The sequence below is a fragment of the Nomascus leucogenys genome, chromosome 17 (genome assembly GCF_006542625.1).
Source record: "Nomascus leucogenys isolate Asia chromosome 17, Asia_NLE_v1, whole genome shotgun sequence".
Taxonomy (NCBI): Eukaryota; Metazoa; Chordata; class Mammalia; order Primates; family Hylobatidae; genus Nomascus; species Nomascus leucogenys.
In genome coordinates, this window is record NC_044397.1 from 93,774,749 (window position 1) to 93,788,386 (window position 13,638).

A 13,638-nucleotide genomic window follows, 5' to 3' on the forward strand; every position below is an offset into this window, starting at 1 on the left:
GCAGGAGAATGGCGTGAATCCGGGAGGCAGAGCTTGCAGTGAGCCAGATGGCGCCACTGCACTCCAGCCTGGGCGACAGAGGGAGACTCTGTCTCAAAGAAAAAAAAAAAAAAAAAAAAAAAATATATATATATATATATATATATATATATACACATATAAAATTAGCCGGGTGTAGTGGCAGGCACCTGTAGTTCCAGCTACTCGGGAGGCTGAGGCAGGAGAATGGCATGAATCTGGGAGGCGGAGCTTGCAGTGAGCCAAGATCCCACCACTGCACTCCAGCCTGGGCGATAAAGCAAGACTGTCTCAAAAAGAAAAAAATTAGCCTTAGCCAGGCATGGTGGCGGGTACCTGTAATCCCAGCTACTCAGGAGGCTGAGGTGGGAGAATTGCTTGAACCAGGAGGCCAAGATTGCAGTGAACCAAGATCACATCACTGCACTCCAGCCTGGGCAATAGAGGGAGACTCTAAAAAGAAAAAGAGAAAAGAAAAAAAATTGTAATTACCTCAACCACCCACCCTGGAGAATTGAAAATAGCATTATCACTTGGGTTTTTTTAATACCCTGTTTTGTTTTTCTTCTTTGTTTTTTTTCGAGACAGGATCTTGCTCTGTTGCCCAGGCTGGAGTGCAGTGGTGGAATCATAGCTCATCAAAAGCTCAACCTTCCAGGCTCAAGTGATGCTTCTCCTGTCTCAGCCTTCTGAGTAGCTGGGACAACAGGTGTGTACCACCACGTCTAGTTTTTTTATTTTGTTTTGTTTGTTTGTTTGAGACGGAGTTTTGTTCTTGTTGTTCAGGCTAGAGTGCAATGGCCCCGTCTTGGCTCACTGCAACCTCCACCTCCCGGGTTCAAGTGATTCTCCTTCCTCAGCCTCCCAAGTAGCTGGGATTACAGGCACCGGCCACCACGCCTGGCTAATTTTCGTTTTTTTTTTTTTTTTTTTTGAGACGGAGTCTCGCTCTGTCGCCCAGGCTGGAGTGCAGTGGCACGATCTCGGCAATCTCGGCTCACTGCAAGCTGCGCCTCCTGGGTTCACGCCATTCTCTTGCCTCAGCCTCCTGAGTCGCTGGGACTACAGGCGCCTGCCACCACGCCCAGCTAATTTTTTGTATTTTTAGTAGAGACAGGGTTTCACCGTGTTAGCCAGGATGGTCTCGATCTCCTGACCTTGTGATCCATCCGCCTCAGCCTCCTAAAGTGCTGGGATTACAGGCATGAGCCACCGTGCCTGGCTAATTTTCGTATTTTTAGTAGAGATGGGGGTTCACCATGTTGGCCAAGATGGTCTCGATCTCCTGACCTCGTGATCCGCCCGCCTCTGCCTCCCAAAGTGCTGGGACTACAGGTGTGAGCCACCGTGCCTGGCTAATTTTTGTATTTTTTGTAGAGATAGGGTTTTGCCATGTTGCCCAGGCTGGTCTCGAGCTCTTCACCTCAGGTGATGCACCCGCCTCGGCCTCCAGAAGTGTTGGGATTACAGGGGTGAGCCACTGTGCCCGACCTGGTTCCTCAATCTTTGTGGCATTTGTCTACCTTGACATTATGTATGTAGTAAGCATTTTGGGGGAGTCCCAGCTCCGTCCACACTGACCACTCCCCACACCTGGCCTGGAGAGGGTGCCAGGCCTCTGCTGAGTGTGAGTGCACGTGGCCTGCACCCCGCCCGCTCATCCGCAGCTTCCCGGCCTCAGGCTATGTCTCTGTACAGTGGAGCCTGCGCCAGGGAGCAGGCCCGCCACCTGGGTCCAGGGTCTAGGGTCTAGGGTCTGGAGTTTGCGCTTGGTCTTTGGGTTGGGGGTTCGGGTCTGAGGTATGGGATCTGGAATCCGGGGTCTGAAGTCTGGTGTTCAGAGTCTGGGATCTAGGATTCAAGGTCTGAGGCCTGGGGTCCTGGACTGAGGTCTGTGCTCTAGGGTTTAGGATCCAGGGTTTAGGATCCCCGGTCTGGAGTCTGGGGCCTGGACCCCAAATTCTGGACCTCGGTCTGGAGTCTGGGCTTCAGGTCAGGATGCTTAGGGAGTGGAGCAAGAGGTCTTCCACCAGCCCCGCCCCTCTACAGGCCCCGCCTACTCTTCCCTCCCCTCCCCTGCAACACCCTCCCCCATTCACCTCCCCTCTCCCCTCCCTTCTCCCCTCCCTCCTCCCCTCCTTTCCTCTCCCTCTTCTCCCCTCCCTCTCCTCCCCTCCCTCCTTCCCTCTTCCCCTCCCCTCCCTCCTCCCCTCCTTTCCCCTCCCCTCCCTCCTCCCTCCCTTCCCTCCTCCCCTCCTTCCCTCCTCCCCTCTCTTCCCTCCTCCCCTCCCTTCCCTCCTCCCCTCCTTTCCTCTCCCTCTCCTCCCCTCCCTCTCCTCCACTCCCTCCTTCCCTCTTCCCCTCCCCTCCCTCCTCCCCTCCTTTCCCCTCCCCTCTCTCCTCCCCCTCTCTCCTCCCCCTCCCTCCTCCCCTCCTCCGCCTACTCTCCTTCTTTCCCCTCCCTCCCTCCCTCCTCCCCTCCCTCCCTCCTCCCTTCCCCTCCCCTCCCCTCCCTCTGTCCCTCCTCCCATCCCCCGCCCGCGCCGCAGCGACAAAATGGCGGCGGGTGGGAGCGGCGGGCGCGCGTCGTGCCCGCCGGGGGTCGGGGTCGGCCCGGGCGCGGGGGGCAGTCCCGGGCCCAGCGCCAACGCCGCCGCCACCCCGGCCCCCGGCAACGCGGCCGCCGCCGCCGCCGCCGCCGCCGCCGCCCCCGGACCGACGCCGCCCGCCCCGCCGGGCCCCGGGACAGACGCGCAGGCCGCGGGCGCGGAGCGGGCGGAGGAGGCGGCGGGCCCGGGGGCGGCGGCGCTGCAGCGCGAGGCCGCGTACAACTGGCAGGCCAGCAAGCCCACCGTGCAGGAGCGCTTCGCCTTCCTCTTCAACAACGAGGTGCTGTGCGACGTGCACTTCCTGGTGGGCAAGGGGCTCAGCTCGCAGCGCATCCCCGCGCACAGGTGGGCGCCCCGACCCCGCCAGCCCTGGCCCCGACCCACCCAGCCTGCTGCCCGGGCCCTGCACCTGAGGCCCTACACTCCTCTGTCCCCGAGACCCCTGCACCCCTCTGGCCCCAGGACTCCTGCACCCCTCCATCCCCGGGCCCTGCACCCCTCTGTCCCCGGGACCCCTGCACCCCTGCATCCTCAGGCTCCGAACCCAACTCAGCCTGCACCCCGGGGCCTGCATCCGTCCATCGCCAGACTCCACCCAGTTCCCTGGGCTCTGCACCCCTCTGTCCCTGCCCCTGCACCTTTCTGTTCCCAGACCTCACCAGGCCTGCACTCTGGGCCTCTGCACCCCTCCATCCCCAGGACCTCCGGATCCTCCACCCCTGGCTTGCACCCCCAGCCTGTTCCCCGAGACCCCAGGCCCTGTACCCCTGGGACCCCTGCTCTCCTCCGTCCCTGGACCCACCCAGCCTGCACTCCGGTACCCTCCGTTCCTGGGACCCTCCAACTCGGCCTGCACTTGGAGTCCCTGGGCCGCTCCATCCTCGAACCCCACCCAGCCTGCACCCCAGGACCCTGAATACCCCATCCTCAGGCCCCTCCATCCCCTGCCTGCACCCTAGGTCCCTCCACCCCCTGCCTGCACTCCCAGGCCCCTGCAGCCTGGGCCTGCACCCCAGGACCCCAGATACTTCATCCTCAGGGCCCACCACCCCCAACCTGCACCCTAGGACCCTCCATTCTTCCATCCCCAGGACCCTCCACCCCTGGACCTCACCCCTCCCTGCACCCCAGGCCCCCAGACACCTCTGCCCCCAGATCCCTGGGCCCCTCCACCTACGGCTGGAACCCCTGCCTGCACCCCAGGCCCCTCCATCCCTGGACCCCACCCAGCCTGCATCCCTGGGTCCCCTCCATGCTCTGGCCCTGCACCCCACCCGCCACCCCTGGGACTCCTGTGACCCTCCAACCCTGGGACGTGTACCCCCATCTCCTCCATTCCCAGGACCCCAGCCCACTGTCCATAGGACCCATGACCCCACATGCCCCACTCCTCCATCCCTGCACCCGGGGACCCTCAGGACCCCTCCATCCCCAGGCCCTGCACCCTTGCCTGCCTCCCCTCTCCCCCTGGGACCCCTACCGGTGACCCCTCCATCCCTGTGCCCGGGGACTCTCCAGGACCCCTCCTTCCCCAGGTCTTTCACCGCTGCCCGCTGCCCTTCCACTCTCTACTCCCGGGGCCCCCTGGGACCCCGCTACACTCAGGTGTGTCACCCCTGCACCCCAGGATGGTGCGACTCCTCCACTCGCACCTGAGACACCCGCCATCCCCAGTCCTCACCACCTCAGTCCGTAACCCCAACCTATGACCCCTGAACTCCAGGACCCCTCCCTCCAGGGGTCCTGCTATTTCCTCCATCCCCACCCATGACCCACAAGACCCCTCCCTCTTCCCCCACCATCCTGCCACTCCCACCCGCACCCCTGTGCCCCAAGACCCCTAGGCCTTGCTCCCTGCGTCCTCCCCGCTGCCTCCAGACCCACTGACCCCCACCAGAGACCCCCAGGCTCAGCGCATGATCTGGATCAGAGACCTTCAAACCATGCTGTTCCCCTCCAGGGATACCCCCTGCCCGCCCTGCAGTCCAGATCATAGACTACCATCCACAGCCCCTCCAGTCCCGGACCCCCACCTCAGCCAGAGACCCTTGGGCCCTGCCACCTCCCACTTCAGTGACCACCCGCCTCCAGCTCCGCCGCTGCCAGGCTCCCGACCCTGGACTCTGCAGGAGGCTGCCTCCCCTGGGCCCTGCTACCCCCTGCACCCCATCCTATGACCCCCTGCCACCAGGCCACCACCCTAGACCCCCGCCCAGACTCTCGACTCCGAGCCCTTCCAACCCAGAGACCCCCAGCTCCGGAGTCCTTCCCTCCCCAGCCCCCAGGCCTCTTTTCTGGGAAAGAAGCGGGTTTGGCCCAGTATCTGTCTTTGCCAGTGTGCCGGGTACTGGCCCCAGGCCCCAGGTTCCCTCCACTCCCCGGTCCCTCTTACCGTGCCCCTCATTGGTCGGGGGGCAGGGGCTGGGTTTTCTTGCTGCGGGGCCTGGAGGAGGAGGGTCCTGCTGACCTTCTGACCTTCGGGTGCTTTTGTTAACCTGTTCTGGCTTCCTCCTGGGTGTGTATGGGCAGCTGGGTCTCCTCTGGTGGGGTCCTGCCCTGGGCGGTACTTAGCAGAGGTTCCTCCCCTGGAGGGTTCCGGGGCCTCCTGCGGCTCGTGCCGTCCCTGTCGCCGTCCTGTCTCTGTCGTCCTTAGCTGCTGGGCCTCTCCTAGCTTGGGGTGAGGGGCGGTGGGTTTGCTCCCTCCACCTGGGCGGTCTTCCTGCTCTTTGGGGAGGGGTAGGTTGGATGCAGCTGGAACTCACCCAGCAGCAGGTGCAGTTGGAGAATCCCAGGCTTTCTGTTTGAGGGGCAGGTGGGGCCCCCTGGGCACTGGCTGACCTTGGGTCATGTACGCAATTATACTTGAGGGACCGCTGGCTCGGTTGCTAAGTGAAGAGGATGGAGGCAGGACAAGGACCCCTTGGAGAAAAGTAGGTGAGGGGTCTGTCCCTGGGGGCTCAGGAGAGGGCAGTGAGGTCCAGCGGGAGATGGCAGCGAGGTAAGGTGGGCGGGCCTGGGACAGCGGACCCTCGACATGCAGCGTTAGGGGCGTGGACCCCCACTCAGCTCAAATCCAAGTACAACTTTTGACTCCCACAAACTTAACTAGGAATGGCTTCTCGCTGACCGGAGGCCTTGTGAGGACACTTGGTCCATGCACACCTGCTTCCTGTTCTCACAATAACGGAGGCTGGAGACCAGAAAATATATCCAGAAAAGTCTAAGGGGCCGGGTGCAGGGGCTCACGCCTGGAATCCCAGCACTTTGGGAGGCCGAGGCGGGCAGATCACGAGGTTAGGAGATCGAGACCAGCCTGGTCAACACGGTGAAACCCTGTCTCTACAAAAATACAAAAATTAGCTGGGCGAGGGGGCACACGCCTGTAATCCCAGCTACTCAGGAGGCTGAGGCAGGAAAATCTTGTGAACCCAGGAGGTGGAGGTTGCAGGGAACCAAGATTGCGCCACTGCACTCCAGCCCAGGCGACACAGTGACATGCCATCTCAAAAAAATAAAGGACAGGCCTGGCGCGGTGGCTCACGCCTGTAATCCCAGCACTTTGGGAGGCCGAGGCGGGCGAATCATGAGGTCGGGAGTTCGAGACCATCCTGGCCAACATGGTGAAACTCCGTCTCTACTAAAAATACAAAAAATTAGCCGGGTGTGGTGATGTGCAACTGTAATCCCAGCTACTCGGGAGGCTGAGGCAGGAGAATCACTTGAACCTGGGAGGCGGAGGTTGCAGTGAGCCGAGATTGCGCCACTGCACTCCAGCCTGGGCGACAGAGCAAAACTCTGTCTCAAAAAAAAAGGAAAAAAAAAAAAAAAGGAGAAATCCTGTTTGCTGTTCACACAGTGAAAGTGACCATCATGAAGGCCTCTGTCCTTGTGTTCATATTGAGGGCTGAGGAGGAGGAGGAGGAGCAGGAGGGCGGGTCTGTCTCAGGGGTGGCAGAGGTGGAAGGGGAGGCAGGAGAGGCCGGCACCCTCGGGGCAACCTTTATTGAAAAAATTCATGTGCGAGTGGGCCCGTGCAGTTCAAAACTGGGGTCATCTTATTTCCTTAGCATTTCAGGAGGGCTGAAAATGGACAGGGAGCACTGATCTGGTCCAGATTGACCCCCTGAGCAAGTGATGTTGATGGAGAATGCAGTGCCCCAGGCTCAGGGATGGAAGGCCCAGAGCCCAGAGGGGCTGGGCAGGTAGAAGCCATGGCAAGGCCGGAGCAGGAGGAGGGAGGGGGGGCCCTGTGGCCCAGCATGACCAGATCCGCGTTGAGGGTGGAATGCGCCGTGGACGGGCCCAGGAGCGAGACTGGGGAGTAGCAGCTGCCGACTCCAGGCAGGAGACAGCGGGGGGCTCGGTGGGGACGGCAGAAATGAGTGGTAGAGGGTGCAGGTCCTCTTTGGAGGAAGCGAGTTCCTGTGGCCAGGAGAGGAGGCAGCTTGGCAGGTGAGGGCGTGGGAGGCTGTGGCGGGGGTCCCCAGATTTCTGGCTGGAGCATCACAAGCCAGGACAGGCTGAGGAGGGACAAGTACTGGCCTGGATGCGTTGGCAGCACCCGGGGCTGAGAGGTCCGCAGAGCAGTGTGTCCCAAGTGCCCTGTGCCTCAGTTTCCATGATTGAAACGGTCACTCAGACACGTCTGTCCTGGGGCTGTGGGAACAAACGGACCCGATGCATTGCTGACAGCCGCAGGCCACACAGCAGATAGAAAACAGCAGCTGAGGCTGGGCGCAGTGACTCACGCCTGTTATCCCAGCACTTTGGGAGGCCGAGGCGGTCAGACACCTGAGATCAGGAGTTCGAGACCAGCCTGGCCATCATGGCAAAACCCTGTCTCTACTAAAAATACACAAATAAGCTGGGCGCGGTGGCACACACCTGTAATCCCAGCTACTCGGAGGCTGAGGCAGGAGAATTGCTTGAATCCGGAAGGCAGAAATGGCAGTGAGCCGAGATCGCGCCACTGCACTCCAGCCTCGGTGACAGGGCGAGACTCTGTCTCAAAAAAAAAAAAAAAAAGGTGGGGGGATGTCTGGAAGAACTGGGGGTGCTGGGATAAAGTCTGGAGTTTACTGATGATGATGATGAGCAGAGAGGGGCCGGGCCTTGCCAGCTGTGATGAGAGCAGGTGGCCTGGGCTTGGGCGTGGTCCCTGGCTGGGGTGCAGGGCGAACTGAGACATGGCAGAGAGGAGGCTGGGAGCAGGCCTTGGCGGTGGCCCCAGTGTCTGGGACCGTAACGCAGGGGTCGGCATTTGTGCTGGGGAGGAGGCCAGGGGTTGCACGCGGCTTCTGGGCTGTTCCCCGGTCCTGGATGAGCACCCGTCCGTCTCAGCGCGCTGGAGCCTGGCACACAGTGGACATGCAGTGATTGTGCATTGAATGATCTGTGGGAATGAAACATCTGATTCTCTCGTGGGGCTCGAGGGGAGGACTGAAGATCTCCAGGGTTGCACTTTTGTGGATGTACACATTGGCCGGTCCCGTGAAGTTAGTATCTAAAATACCTTTTTTTTTTTTTTTTTTTGAGACGGAGTCTCGATGTGTCGCCCAGGCTGGAGTGCAGTGGCGCGGTCTCAGCTCACTGCAAGCTCCGCCTCCTGGGTTCATGCCATTCTCCTGCCTCAGCCTCCCGAGTAGCTGGGACTACAGGCGCCTGCCATCACACCTGGCTACTTTTTTGTACATTTAGTAGAGACAGGGTTTCACCATGTTAGCCAGGATGGTCTCGATCTCCTGACCTTGTGATCCACCCGCCTCGGCTTACCAAAGTGCTAGGATTACAGGCATGAGCCACCACGCCAGGCCTTTTTTTTTCTTTTTTGAGATTGACTCTTGCCCTGTTGCCCAGACTTGAGTGCAGTGGCGAGATCTCGGTTCACTGCCACCTATGCCTCCTGGATTCAAGTGATTCTGGTGCCTCAGCCTCCTGAGTAGCTGGGACTACAGCCTGAGTAGCTGGGACTACCAGGCGCCCGCCCACCCACGCCTGGCTAATTTTTTTGTATTTTTAGTAGAGATGAGGTTTCACCATGTTAGTCAGGATGGTCTCGATCTCCTGGCCTCGTGATCCACCCACCTTGGCCTCCTAAAGTGCTGGGATTACAGGCGTGAGCCACTGCGTCCGGCCTTAATTTTTGTATTTTTAGTAGAGACGGTATTTCCGTCATGTTGCCCAGGGTGATGGTGAACTCCTGAGCTCAGGTGATCCACCCACCTCGGCCTCCCAAAGTGCTGGGATTACAGGTGTGCGCCACCGTGCCCAGCCTAAAGTATCTTTATTCACTCTATCATGGAACTGTCAGCAATGTAGCGAGGTCCAGAAGTAGAACAATCTGGCTGGGTGCGGTGGCTCACGCCTGTAATCCCAGCACTTTGGGAAGCCGAGTCAGGCAGATCACGAGGTCAGGAATTTGAGACCAGCCTGGCCAACATGGTGAAACCCCGTCTCTACTAAAAATACAAAAAATTAGCCTGGTGTGGCGGTGGGCACCTGTAATCCCAGCTACTTGGGAGGCTGATGCAGGAGAATTGCTTGAACCTGGGAGGCGGAGCTTGCAGTGAGCCAAGATCGCGCCACTGCACTCCAGCCTGGGCAACAGGCTGAGACTCCGCCTCAAAAAAGAAGGAAAAAAACACCACAAAAATGAGCCAGGCGTGGTGGGTGGCGTGTGCCTGTGGTCCCAGCTACTGGGGAGGCTGAGGCAGGAGAATCGTTTGAACCCAGGAGGTGCAGGTTGCAGTGAGCCAAGATTGTGCCACTGCACTCCAGCCTGGGCGACAAAATGAGACTCTATCTCAAAAAAAAAAAAAAAAAAAAAAAAAAAAACAGCCAGGCACAGTGGCTCATGCCTGTAATTCCAGCACTTTGGGAGGCCGAGGCAGGCAGATCACTTGAGGTCAGGAGTTCGAGACCAGCTTGGCCAGCATAGTGAAACTCTGTCTGTATTAAAAATACAAAAATTACCCAGGCATGGTGGTGTGCGCCTGCTACTTGAGAGGCTGAGGCAGGAGAATCACTTAAACCTGGGTGGCAGAGGTTGTGGCGAGCTGAGATCGCACCACTGCACTCCAGCTTGGGCAACACAGCGAGACTCTGCCTAAAAACAAAACAAAAAAAACCAGGTGCAGTGGCTCACCCCTGTAATCCCAGCACTTTGGGAGGCTGAGGCAGGCGGATCACCTGAGGTCAGGAGTTTGAGAGCAGTCTGGGCAACATAGTGAAACCTTGTCTCTACTAAAAATACAAAATTAACCACGCATGGTGGCGGGTGCCTGTATCTCAGCTACTTGGGAGGCTGAGGCAGGAGAATTGCTTGAACCTGGGAGGTGGAGGTTGCAGTGAGCTGAGATCGCACCACTGCGCTCCAGCCTGGGCAAAAAGAGTAAAATTCTGTCTCAACAACAACAAAAAAAAGACTTTCTCAGCTGGTCTGACACATTTACTCTTCTAGAATCCGTCACCCACATCCACCCATCTGTCCACCCTACAGATACTCACTGAAATACAGTCCTGGCTACAGGAGGTGAATATGACAGAAAAACATCTCCTTCCTCATGGAACTTATATTCTGTGTTTTATTTTATTATTGTTATTTTTTGAGACAGAGTCTCACTCTGTTGCCCAGGCTGGAGTGCAGTGGCACGATCTTGGCTCACTGCAAAGCTCTGCCTCCTGGGTTCCAGCAATTCTCCTGCCTCAGCCTCCCGAGTAGCTGGGATTACAGGCGTGCACCACCACACCCGGCTAATTTTTGTATTTTTAGAGACGGGGTTTCGCCATGTTGGCCAGGCTGGTCTCGAACTCCTGACCTCAGGCTATCCTTGGCCTCCCAAAGTACTGGGATTACAGGCGTGAGCCACCACCCCTGGCCTAAGGTGGGAAGATCTTTTGAAGCCAAGAGTTTGGTACCAGTGTGGGGCAACATAGTGAGACCTTGCCTGTGTAAAACAAAACCAAAACAGATGAAAGACACAGGTGCCAGCAAATTCATGTGAAGGGTCAGATAGTAAATATTTTTGGCAGGCCATACTGTCTCAGTTGCAACTACTTAATTCTGCCATAGCAGCACAAAAAGCCATAAATCAACAAGCAACTGAGCAAGAATAGCTGTGTTCTAATAAAACTTCATTGGCCAGGTGTGGGGGCTTACACCTGTAATCCTGGCACTTTGGGAGGCCGAGGCAGGAGTATCACCTCAGGTCAGGAGTTCAAGACCAGCCTGGCCAACATGGTGATAACTCCGTCTCTACTAAAAATACAAAAATTGGCTGAGTGCAGTGGCTCACGCCTGTAATCTGGGCACTTTGGGAGGCCGAGGCAGGTGGATCATGAGGTCAGGAGTTTGAGACCAGCCTGGCCAAGATGGTGAAACCCTGTCTCTACTAAAAATACAAAAATCAGCCGGGCGTGGTGGCGGGCGCCTGTCATCCCAGCTACTTGGGAGGCTGAGGCAGGAGAATTGCTTGAACCTGGGCAGCAGAGGTTGCAGTGAGCCGAGATTGTGCTACTGCACTCCAGCCTGGGCAATAGAGTGAGACTGTCTCAAAAAAATGAGAAATAAAAAAAATTAGCTGGGCATGTCGGTGGGCACCTGTAATCCTAGTTACTCAGGAGGCTGAGGCAGGAGAATCGCTTCAATCTGGGAGGAGGAGGTTTCAGTGAGCTGAGATAGTGCCATTGCCCTCCAGCCTGGGCAACAAGAGTGAAACTCTGTCTCAGAAAAAAAAAAACAAAACTTTATTTGCAAAAACAAGTGGTGGGTCAGATTCCCTCTAAGGGCCATAGTTTGCCAGCCCTGGCCTAATAGTGCCTGATGATCTTGAGAATCAGTTCATGAAGTGATAAATTAATTTATCGAGGAGATTGGTCTTTCTAAGGACATAAAGTTGGGTGATTTTTCTAATACAGTTCTTGTACGTTTATTGTTAAGGTTTTGATTTGGGTGTTTTGTTTGTTTGTTTTTGAGATGGAGTTTCACTCTTGTTACCCAGGCTGGAGTACAATGGTGCAATCTGGGCTCACTGCAACCTCCGCCTCCCAGATTCAAGCAATTCTCCTGCCTCAGCCTCCCAAGTAGCTGGGATTGCAGGCATGCACCACCATGCCTGGCTAATTTTGTATTTTTAGTAGAGATGTGGTTTCTCCATGTTGAGGCTGGTCTCCAACTCCTGACCTCAGGTGATCTGCCCACCTTGGCCTCCCAAAGTGCCCAGATTACAGGCGTGAACCATCACGCCCGGCCTGATTTAGTTGTTTTACAGCTCAATGGTACGATCTCGGCTCACTGCAACCTCCGGCTCCTGGGTTCAAGTGATTTTCTTGCTTCAGCCTCCTGAGTAGCTGAGATTACAGGAGCCTGCCGGCACACCAGGCTAATTTTTTGTATTTTCAGTAGAGATGGGGTTTCACTATGTTGGCCAAGCTGGGCTCGAACTCCTGACCTCGTGATCTACCCACGTCAGTCTCCCAAAGTGCTGGGATATCAGGTGTGAGCTACCGCGGCTGGTCTGAAAGCTGTAGATTTTAGATTTTTGCATGTTTACTTTTTTTTTTTTTTTTTTTTTGAGACGGAGTCTCGCTCTGTCACCAGGCTGGAGTGCAGTGGCGCAGTATCAGCTCACTGCAAGCTCCGCCTCCCGGGTTCAAGTGATTCTCCTGCCTCAGCCTCCCAAATAGCTGGCATGTTTACTTTTATCTGGTTTGGACTGTTTCTTCCTGAAGCCTTATTAGGTTTAACAGTTTTTCTGTGGGTTCTGTGGTCTTGTGCTCTGCGGTAGAGTATCCTGTAGTAACCAGGATGGTTTGCATCTGTGCTGTCCAATACTAGGCACTCAGTGTGGCCAGTACCGACTACAAATGTGGACAGCGTGACCGAGCAGTTGAATGTTGAATTCAGCTGAATTTGGATTTAGATTTAAATAGCCATGTGTGGCTAGTATTGACCCCTTGGACTGTTGGACTTTTTTAAAATAAAAAAAAATTTTTTTTTTAGAGACAGGATCTCACTCTGTCACCCACACTGGAGTTCAGTGGCTCGATCATGGCTCACTGCAGCCTCCAGCTCCTGGGCTCAAACAGTCCTCCCACCTTAGCCTCCCAAGTAGCTGGGACTACAGACATGCACCACCATGCTCGGCTAATTTTTTTCTGTTTAGTAGAGATGGGGTCTTGCTATGTTGCCCAGGCTGGTCTTGAACTTGTGGGTTTAGGGTGATCCACCCAACTTGGCCTCCCAAAGCACTGGGATTACAGGCGTGAGCCACTGCTCCCTGCTAAAGAATATATATATATATATATATATATATATATATATATATATATATATATATTTAGACGGTGTTTCGCTCTTATTCCCAGGCTGGAGTGCAGTGGTGTGATCTTGGCTCACTGCAGCCTCTGCCTCCTGGGTTCAAGCAATTCTCCTGTCTCAGCCTCCTGAGTAGCTGGGATTGTAGGCTCCGGCCACCACACCTGACTAAGTTTTGTATTTTTAGTAGAGATGGGGTTTCATCATATTGGTCAGGCTGGTCTCGAACTCCTGACCTCAGGTGATCCGCCCGCCTTGGCCTCCCAAAGTGCTGGGATTACAGGTATGAGCCACTGCGCCTGGCTAAAAAATAATTTTAAAAATTAGCCAGGCATGGTGGTGCACGCCCCTAGTCCCAGGTACTCAGGAGGCTAAGGTGGGAGGATCACTTGAGCCCAGGAAGTCAAGGCTGCAGTGAGCTGTGATCATAGCACTGCACTCCAGCCTGGGTGACAGAGTGAGACCCTGTCTCAAAAAAGAAAATGTTAAACGTCAGGGTCATTCCACTCCGAGGCATTTATCCAAGAGAAGGAGAATCTATGGCCTCACACAGCCTTGTGCATGAATGCTCAGAGCGGCATGATTCACAGTAGCTCAAAACCGGAAAACCCGCAGACTAGCCAGTGAGTGCAGAAACAAACCGCGGTTCACAGATTCCATGGAATTTGGCAGTCAGAAGAATTCCTGGCCGGGCGC

General features: G+C 56.4%; 1 protein-coding gene across 1 annotated transcript in view; it reads left to right on the forward strand.

Annotated features, from left to right (window-relative positions):
- The first annotated feature begins 2,569 nt into the window (after window positions 1-2,569).
- The window catches only part of BTBD2 (BTB domain containing 2), a 31,523-nt gene continuing 20,454 nt past the window's right edge, over window positions 2,570-13,638 (forward strand). Inside the window, exon 1 of the mRNA XM_030795916.1 lies at window positions 2,570-2,972. Coding sequence (XP_030651776.1) covers window positions 2,575-2,972 — 398 coding nt within the window. The 5' untranslated portion in view covers window positions 2,570-2,574. The remainder of the gene's footprint in view (window positions 2,973-13,638) is intronic.